Source organism: Rhinolophus sinicus, linkage group LG04 (assembly GCF_036562045.2).
Source record: "Rhinolophus sinicus isolate RSC01 linkage group LG04, ASM3656204v1, whole genome shotgun sequence".
In the NCBI taxonomy this organism is placed as follows: Eukaryota; Metazoa; Chordata; class Mammalia; order Chiroptera; family Rhinolophidae; genus Rhinolophus; species Rhinolophus sinicus.
In genome coordinates, this window is record NC_133754.1 from 101,531,583 (window position 1) to 101,545,852 (window position 14,270).

At 47.7% G+C, this 14,270-nt stretch overlaps 1 protein-coding gene across 1 annotated transcript; it reads left to right on the plus strand.

Moving 5' to 3' along the window:
* The first annotated feature begins 285 nt into the window (after window positions 1-285).
* Window positions 286-14,270, plus strand: MEDAG (mesenteric estrogen dependent adipogenesis). Its single transcript, XM_019718532.2, has 5 exons — window positions 286-1,313; window positions 7,473-7,582; window positions 10,454-10,566; window positions 10,993-11,278; window positions 13,049-14,270. Exons 1-5 carry the CDS (start codon window positions 1,036-1,038, stop codon window positions 13,171-13,173), a joined length of 912 nt encoding a protein of 303 aa, XP_019574091.1. The 5' UTR covers window positions 286-1,035; the 3' UTR covers window positions 13,174-14,270.

Below are 14,270 nucleotides of genomic sequence, written 5' to 3' on the forward strand. Positions count from 1 at the left end.
CTTGTCCTGGCTGGAAGGCTGGAACGGTCTCCCCCATCAGCCCAGCAGACTGTAAGATGGGCAAGCGTGGGGCTTGTGTTTATTCCTTCCAGTCTTCTCAGAATTTAGCTTATCGTCTGTCTCCTAGTGGATGTTTCAGAAATCGTAGTTTAAATTAAATGAAACCGTCCTCTTTTCACACCCGAGGAGACCAAGCCATCCAGTGTGTCTGCAGAAGGAGCACTCACGTCCCCATAGGCTGCCTGAACAAATGACTTGCTCGGGACTCAGGAAGGCAGGCAGGAGGGAGCGGGGCTGGCCCCCTCCATCCCCACTATGCGACAGGCACCCTGCGGCCTGTGGTCCCTGCAGAAGAAGTCAGAGGAAGCAGTTTGACTCACGAAGTCTTCATGGAAAAGTGATGTGATCAGTGGGATCTGTAGGAGGAGGGGAATCCCGGGAAGGGAATCCAGGAAAAGGAATCGGTGCGAGGAAAGGCTGAGCGGAGAGAGAAATCCGTATAATCTGGAGCGAAAAAAGCAGAAAACAGGCCGGGAGACCGCGGCTGACAGCTGCGGCGTAGCGTGGAGCGGGGATCAGAGGTCCGCCACTACCCCGACGGCCCCGCCGCCCCCAGGAGAGGAGAGCGGGAGAGGGGCGCGCCCTCGTCCAATCGGCTCGCCCGGGCGCGGTGTCTTGGGCCTGGGTGGGTGCTGGGGCCCGCCCCTCACCCAGGGCCACTGTCCCCACCCTGCCAGCGGTGTCCGCCCAGCCCCGGGTGCGAAGTAGGGGACCCGAGGGGGATGAGTAACCCTTGGCTGCGGGCGAGGCCGGGCGTGTGCGCGCCAAGTTCTGAGTGGTGCGCACGCGGCCCGGAGGCCTGGGGTCGTGTCCGCGGGCGGGCGGGCGGGGCGGCCGCACCCAGGGCGATAAAAAGGCCGCGCGGCGCCGGCCCCCTTTTCCGCTCTCGGCTGCAGCTCTCCTCGCGGGTGGGCACCGGAGCGGACCGACCAGAGTAGGAGGCCTGGGCGCTCGGAGACCTCCGGGGCGGCGGGGATGGCGACAGCGGCGTGCGTGCCCGCGGCCAGGCCCAGCCTGACCTCCATCTCGTCGGGGGAGCTGCGCAGTCTGTGGACGTGCGACTGCGAGCTGGCCGTGCTGCCGGTGGCCCAGCTGCTGCGCCTGCTGCCCGGCGCCCTGCAGCTGCGCGGCGACCTGCTCGCGGTGCCCGGGCTCCGGGAGCCTGCGGCCGCGCGCGGGGGCTTCAACGTCTTCGGCGATGGCCTCGTGCGCCTCGACGGGCAGCTCTGCCACCTCGGCAGCTACATCAAGAGGTGGGTGGGCTCCCCACGCGTCCCGGCCGCCGGGTCCCCGGGAGACCCTGCTGCCCTCCCCTCCTTGGTGCCGCGTCTAGATTGTTCTCTTTGTGACGTCACTGGGGGCCGCAGAGCTCTCCCGCCCAGGCTTTTCTGCGCCTTCGCGTGTCATTTTGCAGCTGTGCTAGAAGCCGCCCAGGGGGGTACCGGGGCGCTCGAGGGAGCGAAGGGTGGGGAGTGCGTCACTGGCCGATGATTTTCCCTTTCTGGCTCCTTAACTGGGTCAGATGAGCTCAAATTGGGGGCACGCCCTTGGTGGGTGTTTGCATAGAAGAGACGCACCCTGGCTTTAGATGGGGTGAGGTGGGAATGGGGTGGGCTACTCAGTTTTGTGCACTATGAGCTTTATCTAGTGAAAAGACCCCGTGGAGAAGCGTATAAAAGTTCAGTGTCTCATCTTTGCAGTCCCTTAGTATATCAAATAAATAAATAAACCATAGATAAGAACGGAGCAAAGCCCAGTGAGGTCCAACCCAGGGTCCTGTGGGCCGTGGTGTGCGCAGATCACGTTCTGGGAAGGTGAGTGTAATGCACGTCTGCACGTGTGTGTGTGTTTGGGGGGGGGTGTGTCAAATGTGTGCTGCGGAACTGAGCGCCCGGATGTGGGCAAGTGCAATCTAGAACATGGTTCAGAGAGGACAAGCGGCCACTGTTAAAAACAAAGCCTTTGCTACTGGAAAAGACGGCAGCACTGAGCCACCCTGTGGGTAGGGTGCAGCCAAGAGGGGCAAGCAACCAAAATGACTTAAAATGCCTTCTTCAAAGCTGCTGGCAAAACCTTGTTTGTCCACACAAAGAGAAAGTGAGGGCTTTCAGTGCCTGAAAAACCATTCCCCGCAAGAATTTCTCCTTTTCTTTACGAACTGAAAATTCCAACCCATAAGCAGGGGACTGGGAGGAACTGAATTAGAAATCAGATTTGTGAAGATTTCAAAAGAAATATTCATATTTGAGAACAGAATGTGAAAAATGAAAGTGTCCAGAATTAACTGAAGCTAAAGGTGAGGCTTTTAACAGAGCCAGCTCCACCAGTCTGGGCAAGCAGCGCTGCAAAAGGCTCCTGCCTTCCTTCCCCAGGAGCCTTGCCCTGGACTCCTGGCACACTCTGGCCTGCTTTCTGCTCTCAGCTCACCTGGTCCTTGCCACATGCCTGCCTGCAGGCCTGAGGCCTGGGTGCGGCCACCCCACGGTCCTGGATAAGCCGTGCCTCCTCCTGGGGTCTGCATCTCCGTCCTGCTTTGCCCACCCACTGGCGGGATGTTGGGCCTGACAGACCGAACCCGCTTCATGTGCCTGTCTCAGCTCAATAAATGCTTCTAACCCCAGGCCCTTCCTTCTTTGCTCCTTCTTATTTTAAATAACTGGAGTGTAAGCCTGTGGGTCGTGGACACCTGCATGCAGAGAACCATGTGTGCCTCTGGCATTTGTGTGTGTGAACGATTAATTAGTTTGCAAGCCTTTGAGTGGAGGGACCATGTCTTCCACTAGTGCTTCCCAAACCTGAAGTGAGTGTGCAGGTCTCCTGGAGATTTTATGAAATGTACATTCTGATTGAATCAACGTGGAGAAGGGCCTGGGAATCTGTAGTTTTACAAGCTCCCACATGCCAGTGCTGTGGGTCCATGGACCACACTTTAAGAAGCAAGATCGTAGACAGCTATCATTTCATATTGAAACGGTGCGTTTTCTTACCTGTCTCCTCAATGGACTATGTGCTTCTTGAAGGCACAACTATGTCCTTTTTCATCTTGTGTCCCCAGTGCCTGGCACATTGTCAAAGCTTAGCAAACATTTGTTGCATGAATGAATGAATGAATCATTCTGTGCCCCATCACATGCACTTTCACGTGCACTGTGCATCAATAATTGATGAATGAATGAATGAGCAAATGTGTGTATCCCTGATTTGAGTCACAGACAGTAGAGTGATACATCTAAAAATTTTGCTTAATTTCACTAGAGGCGGGACAGAAGAAGGATAGAAGGAAGTGGAGGAGAAGGAACTTTGGAGAACTTGGAGTGAGGCGCTGGATAAAGCTATCAGTTTGGCACTAGAGACCCAGCAGAGCCAGCCTACCTGCTCCCAAGGGCAGGGTGTCCCTGCGAGCCTTTGCTTGGTGTCGCAGCAAAGGGTTATGAACACTCTAAGCAATGTCTGGGCCTTCTACACAAGGACTATCCCAATATGTGTTCCTCTTTTTCTCTGCTCCTCTCTCCATATTTGTTTAAATGAACACACGCACCCTCAGATGGAAGCCATGGGTATGAATTCCTGTTTGTCTCTGAGCAGTAAATTGTCAGAACCAAGGGACATTTAGAGCAGCTTTTCAGATCAGGCTAGAGATGATATGAAACCTGAAGGGAACTCCAGAAAAAAGGAGGTGTCTTAGAAGGTGGGTGATCTTTCAGTCAGTCCTGATTTGCTAGAAGCAAAAATATAGTGTTCTTTCTTGGTCCCAGTTTTCAGATATGGCCTTGATTAAGCTGTCCTCTTTAGCTTTCCAAACGGAAAAGACAAGGATAGAAACTGGAGCAAGGAAAGAGAAATTCTTGCTCACAGATTTTTTTCAGATATTCATGTTGTCCTCCATTCCTGGTAATTCCAATGAACCCAGAAGCTTACCGAACTTCATTCTGTGGGCAGCAGAGTTGGCCATGATTAAAGAGACTAATAATCATGTTTGTTGAGCATCTGCTATGGGCCCAAGTCCATACGTCTATGCTGCTTGCACTGCACTGAGTCATCAACAGAAGGCAATACTGTTATGTCCCTTTACGGATAAGGATGCAGGTTCAGACGGGTTAAGGAACTCACTCAGTGTCACAGTGGGTTTTGGCTGTGGGGCTGAGTTCATACAGCCAGTCAATTAGGACATGGATCAGATTGAATCACTACGCTTCCCACCAGTGTCCTGTCCTCTGCTCTTTGGACTGGAGCCAGGTTTAGAAACTTTCAGCTGAGAAGCATTTGGGGGCCAGGGTAAAGGCAATGAAGAAATGAGAATTTAAAGGAACGGTCTTCATCTGTTTGCTTCTCCTCCCTAATGATAACATCAGCAAATATAATAAGTACCCAGTACACAGTAGCAATATTTGCACAGTAATTCAGGAATGTGCAATGATTAAAGATGAAATAATTAGTCCATAAAGCAGTCTAGTAAGGCTCCTCTTAAAATAAAACGGGATTGGATGTCAGATAAATAACTGTGCGACTTAACACCTCGGTCCTCAATCTTTTTGTATTTTGGTGACTTATATATCCAGATTTTATAACAGTGAATTCCAAAGGAATGCTCACATTTCTTTACTTCTCTGGAATTTAGAGGTGTTTAACAATTGGACCATAACAGAGAGGCTGGGAATGGATAACTGAAGGAGCTATTTCTTATTGGCGACATGGTTTAAATAGTTTATTAAGTAGGGATCTTGCCACCATCTCTGGACTGTGAATGCTGTTATCAGAGCTCTCATGTAAGCAGCAGCATTTTCACGCGTCTGCAGTGCAGTGATAACCAGCATGCTCCGTGATGATGTTTACAGGCCCGTGAAGACCCTAAAAGTGCCTCTGAATCATCAAAGAGGGATTAAATTATGTCGAGCATAGTTTTATTATTCAGCGCATCTTATCGATTCAGACTCTAAAAGACAGGGATAACTCGTGTAGGTCAAGCATTAAACTCAGTATGTGGCGATCCAGAAGCCCCCGCCCACCCCTTTCTCTGAGCATGCGCCGTAGCATTCCAACAAGCTTTCCACAGAATTCTGGGGAAAACTGATTATTTTCATAACCAGCGATCATTTCCAAATTGGGATTTTTATCTTTTTCCTACTGATGATGCTTTCCATCGGGTGTCATTTGATTTTGTAGGTGGAGGCAAGTATTGTCATGTGTGTCATCAGAATAGTAATGGAAAGTGCAGATTTTTGGCTGCACTGCACACACACCCCCTGCCTGTGCTCACCCTGGGCGGTGACAATCAGGGATGTTAAGAAAGCAGAGGAATCGCTTTGAGGAAAAGCGATTACATGCTCAAATGACTATAAATTAACTCGGTGACAAACAAGGTGGGAGAATGTGAAAATCCACCTTAGATGGCTCACAGGAGGCACGTGACTCCCATCCCAGCATCACACATCTATCTTTTTCTCCTTCTGTTACAAGAGTTTTCATCTGCCTTTCTCCTTCTGTGTCTCCCCCTCACCCCACCCCACCACCCTGCAACCACAGACCTCTCCTCTTCCCAGGACACTGTTGTCTGCCTGTCCTTGGCATGTGGGCAGCAGAGGGGTTGGGAGAGCCCACGGGAGCCCCTGTACTGCCACCCTTACCCCATCCCTATTGGTCCTGAGCTCCTCAGATGTGATAAGGGCCCCATGTGAATGCCTACTTGGTGCCAGCACATTATTGCTGCTTAACAAATGTCACTGAATGAATGAACCTAGCAAATGGTGGTCCCCTTTCTCCTTCCTCCTTTGCTCCCCATTCCCATGCAGGTGATCAACTGGGACAAAGAACAGGAAAATTCTCTGTCTGCTGATAAGGAACACAAGTGCTTCTCCCCATCACATGCCCTACCTCACCCCATTCTCCCTCCGCACTATTTTGCCCAAGTGAGGGCAAAGGCAGGGGAGGGTCAGAAGAGGAGCCATACAAAATCCCCAGTGCATTTCCATATGCAGCCCATCCCCTCGTACTCCCCAAGTCCCCATCCCCTTCTCCACTCCCACCCTCTTCTCCCCTACTCTTGCCATCCTCACCCACACCCCACCCCTGAACACAATGCCTACACCCCGTTTCCTCCTCTGGAATGCACCAGCCCCGTGTCCCCTCCCCACCCCAGTCACCTGACTACCACCAGTGCCCATGGGCTGTTCAAAGCCTGTGAATCAGAAGGCAGGAAGCATTTTAGAAACTCCATCAGAGATCGGGTTTTAAAAGCTCTCAAAATCCAGTCTGGCAAGCCCAGAAAAAGATAACGACACATATTTCTAAGAAACCAAGCTGGGAGACAGATAAGTGGAAACTGTGTTTTTCTGACTTGGGGGTAGATATTCTCCCACGTGCTCTTGACCTATGCCTGGGTTAAGGTCTTGTGCGCTGGCGCCTCTGAGTGGATTGTGGGACGTGGGCGAGGGAAGGGAAGCTGCAAGGACCATGTGGCCACAGCTCCCTGCTGCGGGGAGCTCTCCAAGGCTGTCATTTTCATGCCAGACACTGAAAGGACAACAAGCCAGAGAGAAACGCTGGAGCCCTCTCTCCCTGTGACTAGATGTCAGAAGCAGACGCACTGTCACTGGACTGCCCCTTTGCTCCGTGCAGATGGCGACAGCTGGGCTGTCAGTGGAAGCATCTCCGTGGTGAAGGGGAGGCAGCTGCATCCTGCAGCAAGCTGGACTGGATGCCCTTTGGCCTACCTATATCCACACAGCCCCTGAGCTTGGGTTTGGTTATAAAATTAGTCCTCTTCTTCAAAGAAGCTAAGTTATACTTGGATCTGCCTTTTTATCAACGATGCAAGTAGAGACATAGACTGCTTGGAAATGTGGTAGAGCAGCGAGAAAACGCGGGCATACTGGATGACAGAGTCCAAATGCGCAAATGCAAAAGCTGTCCCCAGCCCGAAACAGTGAATGAAAACCAAGAAAGCTACATTTAACAGGGCGCTGGGCAAAAATTCAACATTAGTTGTTTTTTAATTGCACAAGCTCAGGATCGGGGAGATGTGAATTCATTCTATGAATATTGGTTTATGTGTAATTTTCGGAGGGGGCTGGGTTTATTTTGAGATTAGAGAAGGGAAGAGCAGAGGAGAAGAAAAGGAAAGTTTCAGACCGGGAGGACTAAAACTGGAGAAGACCCAGGTAATTCCACTTAGCAAGTGCAATGCATTCTCAATTCAGAGAGACATAGAACTTGTATAGCTTCAAATTAACTCTTCTAGTCCAAAAGATAGATGGTACCGGTCATTATCTGAGAGCCAAACATTGGGATCGGGCCACCCGAAGGACCATGGTCACCTTTGGGTTGCATGTTGGTCGCAGCTGACCAGGAGAGAGGGATTTATTTCAGCGGTTAAAATATGGTTGCCTCTTCTGATTTTTTATTTTTATATATAGATATGTGGAACTGACCAACTACTGCGATTATAAAGACTACAGGGAAACTATATTGAGCAAACCGATGCTGTTCTTTGTTAATGTACTGACCAGAAAGGATACATCAGAAGGTCGGTATATACATACTTTGGATTGGCTCTGTCTTGCTGGGCTGTGGGCTGCTGGGCTGCATGCTGACGATGTAGCACCTGGGCATGGAGACAGCAGGGTGAATGTCAGCTAGTGACAAGGCTGGGAGCGAGAAGCCTGGTGTGTGAGGCCATCTGAAGCACAGCACAAGCCTGCAGAGCAAACCTCTCCATGATCTTGGGCCATGGCCCTCTGTCTTTGAGATTTCTTTCATACTTCCTGTCCAGACAGGAAGTGATTTGATGTTCAGAGCCTGCAGCAGTTTCAAAAATGATGGAGTGATGAAGATGATACTATATAGTAGTCTACCACGTATCAAACACTCAGGTATTCCAGGTATGCTCTAACATCATTAATTGGCACAGCAGCCCAGCAGGCTTACCATCCAAATGGGAACAAAATTTTTGACTATGAAAGTAGGTGCTGGGACAAAGGTATAAACTGAGACTGACTCAGGCAAACTAGGATGCACGGTCATCGTACCTGTCAGGTGCTTATGCCATCCCCATTTCGTAGATGAGGAAATAATACTTGCAGATGTTTTTATGTCTCATGCTATGATATTTGAATTTCAGTTGCAGAAATGTCTCTTTATTGCTTCTTCAAAGAAATCAGACTGATAACAACTGTATTCATTCAAATTCCAATATGGAAATATCTCCATTTCCACTTCTTCCTTTTGCTCAGAGGGACATGTGGAGGAAACCCTGGACATAATGATAGAAGTAGAATTTCTTTTCTTTTCTCTTTTAATTTTTATTGGGGAATATTGGGGAACAGTGTGTTTCTCCAGGACCCATCAGCTCCATGTCAAGTCGTTGCTTTCAACCTAGTTGTGGAGGGCACAGCTCATTGGCCCATGTGGGAATCGAACCGGCGACCTTGGTGTTATGAGCACCACACTCTAAGCATTGAGCCAACTGGCCGCCAGAAGTAGAATTTCTTAAGCTAACTTCTAAATAACATTCTTAAAGTGAGTCCAAGGTAATAAGAAATGATCTACAAGTTCTAAAGAAACTTCCTCATTCAGATTCATGGAGCTGATTATCTGCTCATTTCATTCCGTCATTCAGATTCTCTGCTCACTTCCTAATTCAAAGTCAAGATGCTGTCAGCGGGAGGGACGTGGAGCACCACACACAGTAACAAGCAGCTCATTAGAGCATCTGAGCCCCTGATCGTATTTGGCTTGATGATGGCCAGGAATCCAGAGAGTTCTCTAGGAATGTAATTCACAGATGCATCAAGTACAGCTCCTACTCCATCTCTCAGGAGAAATCTTAAGAAACAATAGAGACCTCTCCATTTTAACATTTTAATGACAGGCGGGGAATGGCACAAGGAGGTATGTGTGGGTGGCCTAAAAAAGGTACACAGTTGTGTAACTATTGTGGAAGGAGGTACAGAAACTCATTGCTGGTTCATTGTGAAGAAAGCTGTGAAATGAAGAGAGATTCTATGATACAAAAAAAAAAAAAAAAAAGCTTAAGATGGTCAAGTTTCAATTGAATGAAAATTGTGATTAAGGCAACACCTCCGGCCTTACTGCTATCATAAACTGTACTTTGGTGCAAGTTAGAAAAAGCCACCATTAACTCAAGACAATCCATTAATTCTTCCCAGAAGTTTGTCATAATAAATATACAAATAGCCAATGTCTATGAATGTGACTGGCATCCTTCAGAGTTGTGCAGTGTGCAACCAGTACAACTGTGGCGTGTGCTTGCCCAGAGAAGGTAATGAACTTAACGGTCCTGGCTTGGTTTGTGTGAAAGTTAATTCAAGGTACAAAATAGCTTGCTTGTTTCATTTGTTTCATTATATCTCACCTCAAAGAGGACATGAAGTAGTTTCTATCTAAAGTGCCCAAAAAATAATTTGAGAGAAAGAAAGACAGGGGTAGGAAAAATAAGATAAATAAGACCGGTGCAAAGCTTAGTTCAAAATGTGTTCCTCAAGCATGTAACTCATGTCATTGGTGGACCGCAGGTCTGGTGCTCAAAGCCAAAGCAAAATGTTGAGTTCTCAAAATCACCTAATGGCTGTTCCATGGCCTTTAAACAGAGAGTGACAATCTATGGTACGTGTCTCCCTAGAAAAAGCACTTGAATAATTAAGGCCATACAGCTTGCTTTTGGAGGCTGGAAAAGGGGTTATTGGTTAATAGTATTTCATATTTCCTAATGAGTAAACAGTCCGCTCTTTGCTTATAGTATATAGAATTGGACAGAATGAGATTTAAGAGATTATAAAAAAAAAAAAAGCAAAACAATGACAAAAAACCAACTGTGGCAGGGCACAGACATGGCTTAATTTAAACAATGGGAGGACTTTCCTTCCCACTGGGGATTGTTGGAGCATGGAGGAGAATTGCCTGGATCTGTAGTGCCCTCTACCAGCCCTTTGGCAGAAGAAAGCCAACTGTCTGAGGGAGTAGGGGAAGATAGGGGAGGGGGAGGCATGGGGCAGCCTCCTTCCATGGACTTGGCTGATTTTCTGCTTTGCAAATGAGGACATGTTGGTGACAGCCACATAACAATTCACTTCAGCTCCCCGGGCTGCACACAGGTGGAGGTTCTGTTCTCACCTGTGATGATGATGGAACGGAACTTTCCATTTCCCAGACAAAAGTGATAAAGTGCAGCCTTGGGGGAGCTGGCTTTCTGACCTGCTTCCTTCCCACCTGCAGAACTCTCTGAAACGTTTCTAGAAATCTGGTGAGGCTCTGTGACGAGGGAGGCTATAAATGAGTACAATCTCCAAACACAGTGGAATCACTGCTTTGTGAAATACTAAGTACGTTTCTGTCACTCATGCACACTTCTCTTTGAATGATGCTTCCTCATTTCTAGAAAGAACATACGCATTTCTCGTGAACACAAGGCACCCCAAGATAAGAAGGCAAATAGAACAAGGCATGGACACAGTCATTTCCTCAGTGATTGGAGAAAGCTACCGGCTTCAGGTGAGCACCAGCCTGCCTGGGTCCAGGGCGGCGACTCGCCAAGGGGCTCGGGCACTTGGTGCCGGCTGAGTCTCTGGAGCTCAACTGTAGCATAACTGCCTCCAGACATATGTAGACGGTTGCTGTTGCTTCAGCATCACTAATAAAATGAGCCGAATTTCTAGCCACTTATTAGAAATGGTGTAAGGATGAATGTCAGCTTGACCAAGCACCTCAAGGTCTGTAGATGGAATATGCTGCAAAAGCAAAAAATAAAGGCAACTGTTTAAAAATATCTGTCAGAATGAAAGAGAAATAAGAGGTTGACATTTTGGACATGTGGGCAGTTGTTATTTCTATAATATAATTCTATAATGATATAGAATTCTGGGATATAACATCATCGTCATATGCATGAAATTGATCAAATGCTTCTCTCTCTTTCAGTTTGATTTTCAAGAGGCAGTAAAGAATTTTTTCCCTCCAGGAAATGAAGTGCTTAACGGAGAAAATTTGAGCTTTGCCTATGAATTCAAAGCCGACGCATTATTTGATTTCTTCTATTGGTTTGGGCTCAGCAATTCCAGTGTAAAGGTGAATGGAAAGGTTCTGAATTTGTCAAGTACAAGTCCAGAAAAGAAGGAGACCATTAAATTATTTCTGGAAAAGATGAGTGAACCTTTAATCCGAAGGAGCAGTTTCTCTGACCGAAAATTCAGTGTAACTTCCAGAGGTATGTTAATTCTCAAGTACCCGAGGAAGGTAGTTAAATAAAGGGTAGAATAATATCATGGGAGAGAAGAGACAATGCATGGACAAGGGCAGGCCTCTTGATAGAGGGGAAATATAATATCACAGAATTCATACAGTCAGAAGTGAGAAATGTGTACTGCCAAAAAGAAATATAGTGCCTTTTCCTGTCAGGCTTCTTAACGTTTGCTGACACAGCAGCTATATTATGTAGCACACCCAGAAAATAATTTTTCAATATACTATTGATTTAAATACATATTAATACTCATTTAAATATTATTAGCAATTATTTAAATATCGTGAAGGAATGGTGCTTTCCTACTGTGCACAGTAGGGGCAACAGAATGTGGAAAAAAAAGTGTCAGCTGAGGGAGGAGTCTGCTTGGCAGAGATATCTATCAATTTTACGTCAATTAAACAAAACCAAAAAAAAAACCTTGGAAAGGTTCTCCAGAGTTTGTAAGACCACAAAAGAATAACTCGAGAATGTTTCACTTAAGAATGACCTATTATATGTGGTGCGTTCTAGATTTTAACATCCAGTGACTCCTCCTGAGAGGTTGGCGAGACTTTTCAGACTCCTGTGGCTGAGAGGGTGACAGAGGTCACATTTTGTCTGCATGGTCTTCTCTGAGCCTGTTCTCTCTGTGCTGTGCTAGTAGGCTGCAAAACAACTTCCTTGAACCAGGGCTTTTGCAGCTAATTGCAAAAATGAATCAAACAGAAAACCCCACTCCTATGAACCTGCAGTTTTCAAAAAGTCCTGATGTAAAATACAAAAGTCTTCAGTAATTGTATTTAATGACAGTTGCTTTCGTCCAATGTTTGTAGCAAAAATGCTTCCTCATAGCTATTTCTTGTCTTGGAAGCTGCCCCTCTCTGTGTCTCTGTCTCTCCCTCCCCATCCATTTCCTGCTCTTCCTCCCCACCCCATCTCTGTCTTTCTGTCTGTCCTCCTCTGTCTCTCTCTCTCCTTTCCCTCCCTCCGTCCCTCACCCCCACCGTCCACGTTGCTTTACTTTCTGTATCTGGGTGTTCCTTACAAAGATGCCTCTGTGCTCTGCTCGCCTGCAGACATGTGTGGGGGTTATATGCTGATCCTTTTGAGGCAAAATGAACTTAGCCAGTGGTGGCAGTCCCAGACGCCCCAGTCCTTCCTGTGACACCCCTCCAGCCCCACCCACTGGCCTGGGCAGGGTTTTATGTTTCCCCAGGGCTCACCTTCTGTCCTGTAAGCCATCCTGGGGACAACCAGGAGCATGTGATGTGGGTCATGCTTCCTTTACTGACAGCCAGCCCTGGGGCCACTCCCAGTCCAGAGCAGTGGGGAAGGGTGCGTCAAAGCCAGCGGGGGCGCTGGTAGGCATGGCAGAGGGCACAGCCAAGGTTCACCAGCCGCCCTGGCATCCACTGGCCCTGCCTGGGTGAATCGGGTAGCCCAGCTCCACCTCCTTCCAAAACACTGACCTTTGTCTTAGGCTGTCCCCACTGTTGGGCCTTTTGTCATCAAGTGAGAAAGGATTCATGCAACTCGCTGCAAATCTACTCCGGCCCACAGAAAAGTAAATGGCAATCCATGTCCTGCTGGCAACAAAGGGCTGCCATTTCTGTTTGCTTTTCTGAGTAGTTCCGAGGAAGCCAGATTTCTCTCGTAATCATTGAAATGGTGACATTGTGTAGTTCTGAAGGCACTGCTGGTTTTGTTTCTGTTTTCCAGTGATGGTAATCATGACTGCTTTACTTCTTTCAGGTTCAATAGATGAAGTTTTTAACTGCTATCTGTCATCCAGATCATCTTTGACGGAGCCTCTTTTGGCAGAATTACCGTTTCCAAGTGTTCTGGAATCTGAAGAGACACCCAGCCAATCTCTCTGATTGGATCGAACATTTTGCGGTTCCTCCCACATGCCAGGCCTGAGCCAGAACTGAAGGTTGAGGGGACATGGAGGAGGTGGGAGGCAGGCCCTTCCACCCATGTGTCCCCCTCTGCCCCTCGGAGCCTCCGGTCTCCCCTTTCCCTGGGTGTCGCCCTGGCAGGCCAGCTGCGCTGACTTCAGGGTGGGAGGCCTCTGGCCCCGTGCCTGGGCACACCCTTTCCTTTGAACACTTCTCCAGCGAGGCAGAGGGAGCAGTGAGGTCCTGCTACCCTGAGTGCTTTGCTTGGGACCCGGGCACCCTGGGAATTCCCTTGGCAGCCAGAGCAGTCTAGCTTGGGCATTGACCCGTGATGCTTCATAACTCAGGGTTTAGCCCTCTGCTCGGACACCCTTGTCTGAACCCAGACCCAGCCAGCATGGGGTTAGCTCTGCTGTCCTCTTGCAAACCTGGCTCCAAAAGCCTACAACTCCTTTGGCTGGAAAGCAAGTATGTTTCTCATCTTGCCTGTAGGACACCTTATGAGAACCATCGCAGGTAAGGTATGCTGGTGACTGGCCAGGTGGATAGCACAGTAACCCCACCATCCACTGCCTAAAATTTGAACTCCCTTGGCCTCCCTCTTAACAAAGTGGCCTGTGTAGAAAAAAGCCAGGTGATGTGGTACCAAACAGTGACAGGGGAAGGATAATGCATACAGCAGTGTCCTCTTTACTGAACGCACATTATGTCAGTTGGGTATTTTAAATAAGCTTTTAGCAATCCTAACAGTAAAAGAAAGCTATAACATTACCATAATACATTGTTACATCAATGCATTTCTCATCTCGTAGCTACAATGAAATTCTTCAAAAAGAAAAAAAAATCATCTTATCTACATATAAAAACCTGCATGAATGAATCACTACATATGCTTATAATGAGGAATAATTAAGGGTCCTGAGTATAATTTTTCTATCCTTTTTAAAAAAAAATCCCTGTATTTTGATAGCACTACTAATTGTCCTTTCTTTCATATTTGAAATATTATATACTATCTTTGTGCAATTAAAACTTTTATCATTCAACATAGAGTTGATTAAATTCGTGGCCAAGTA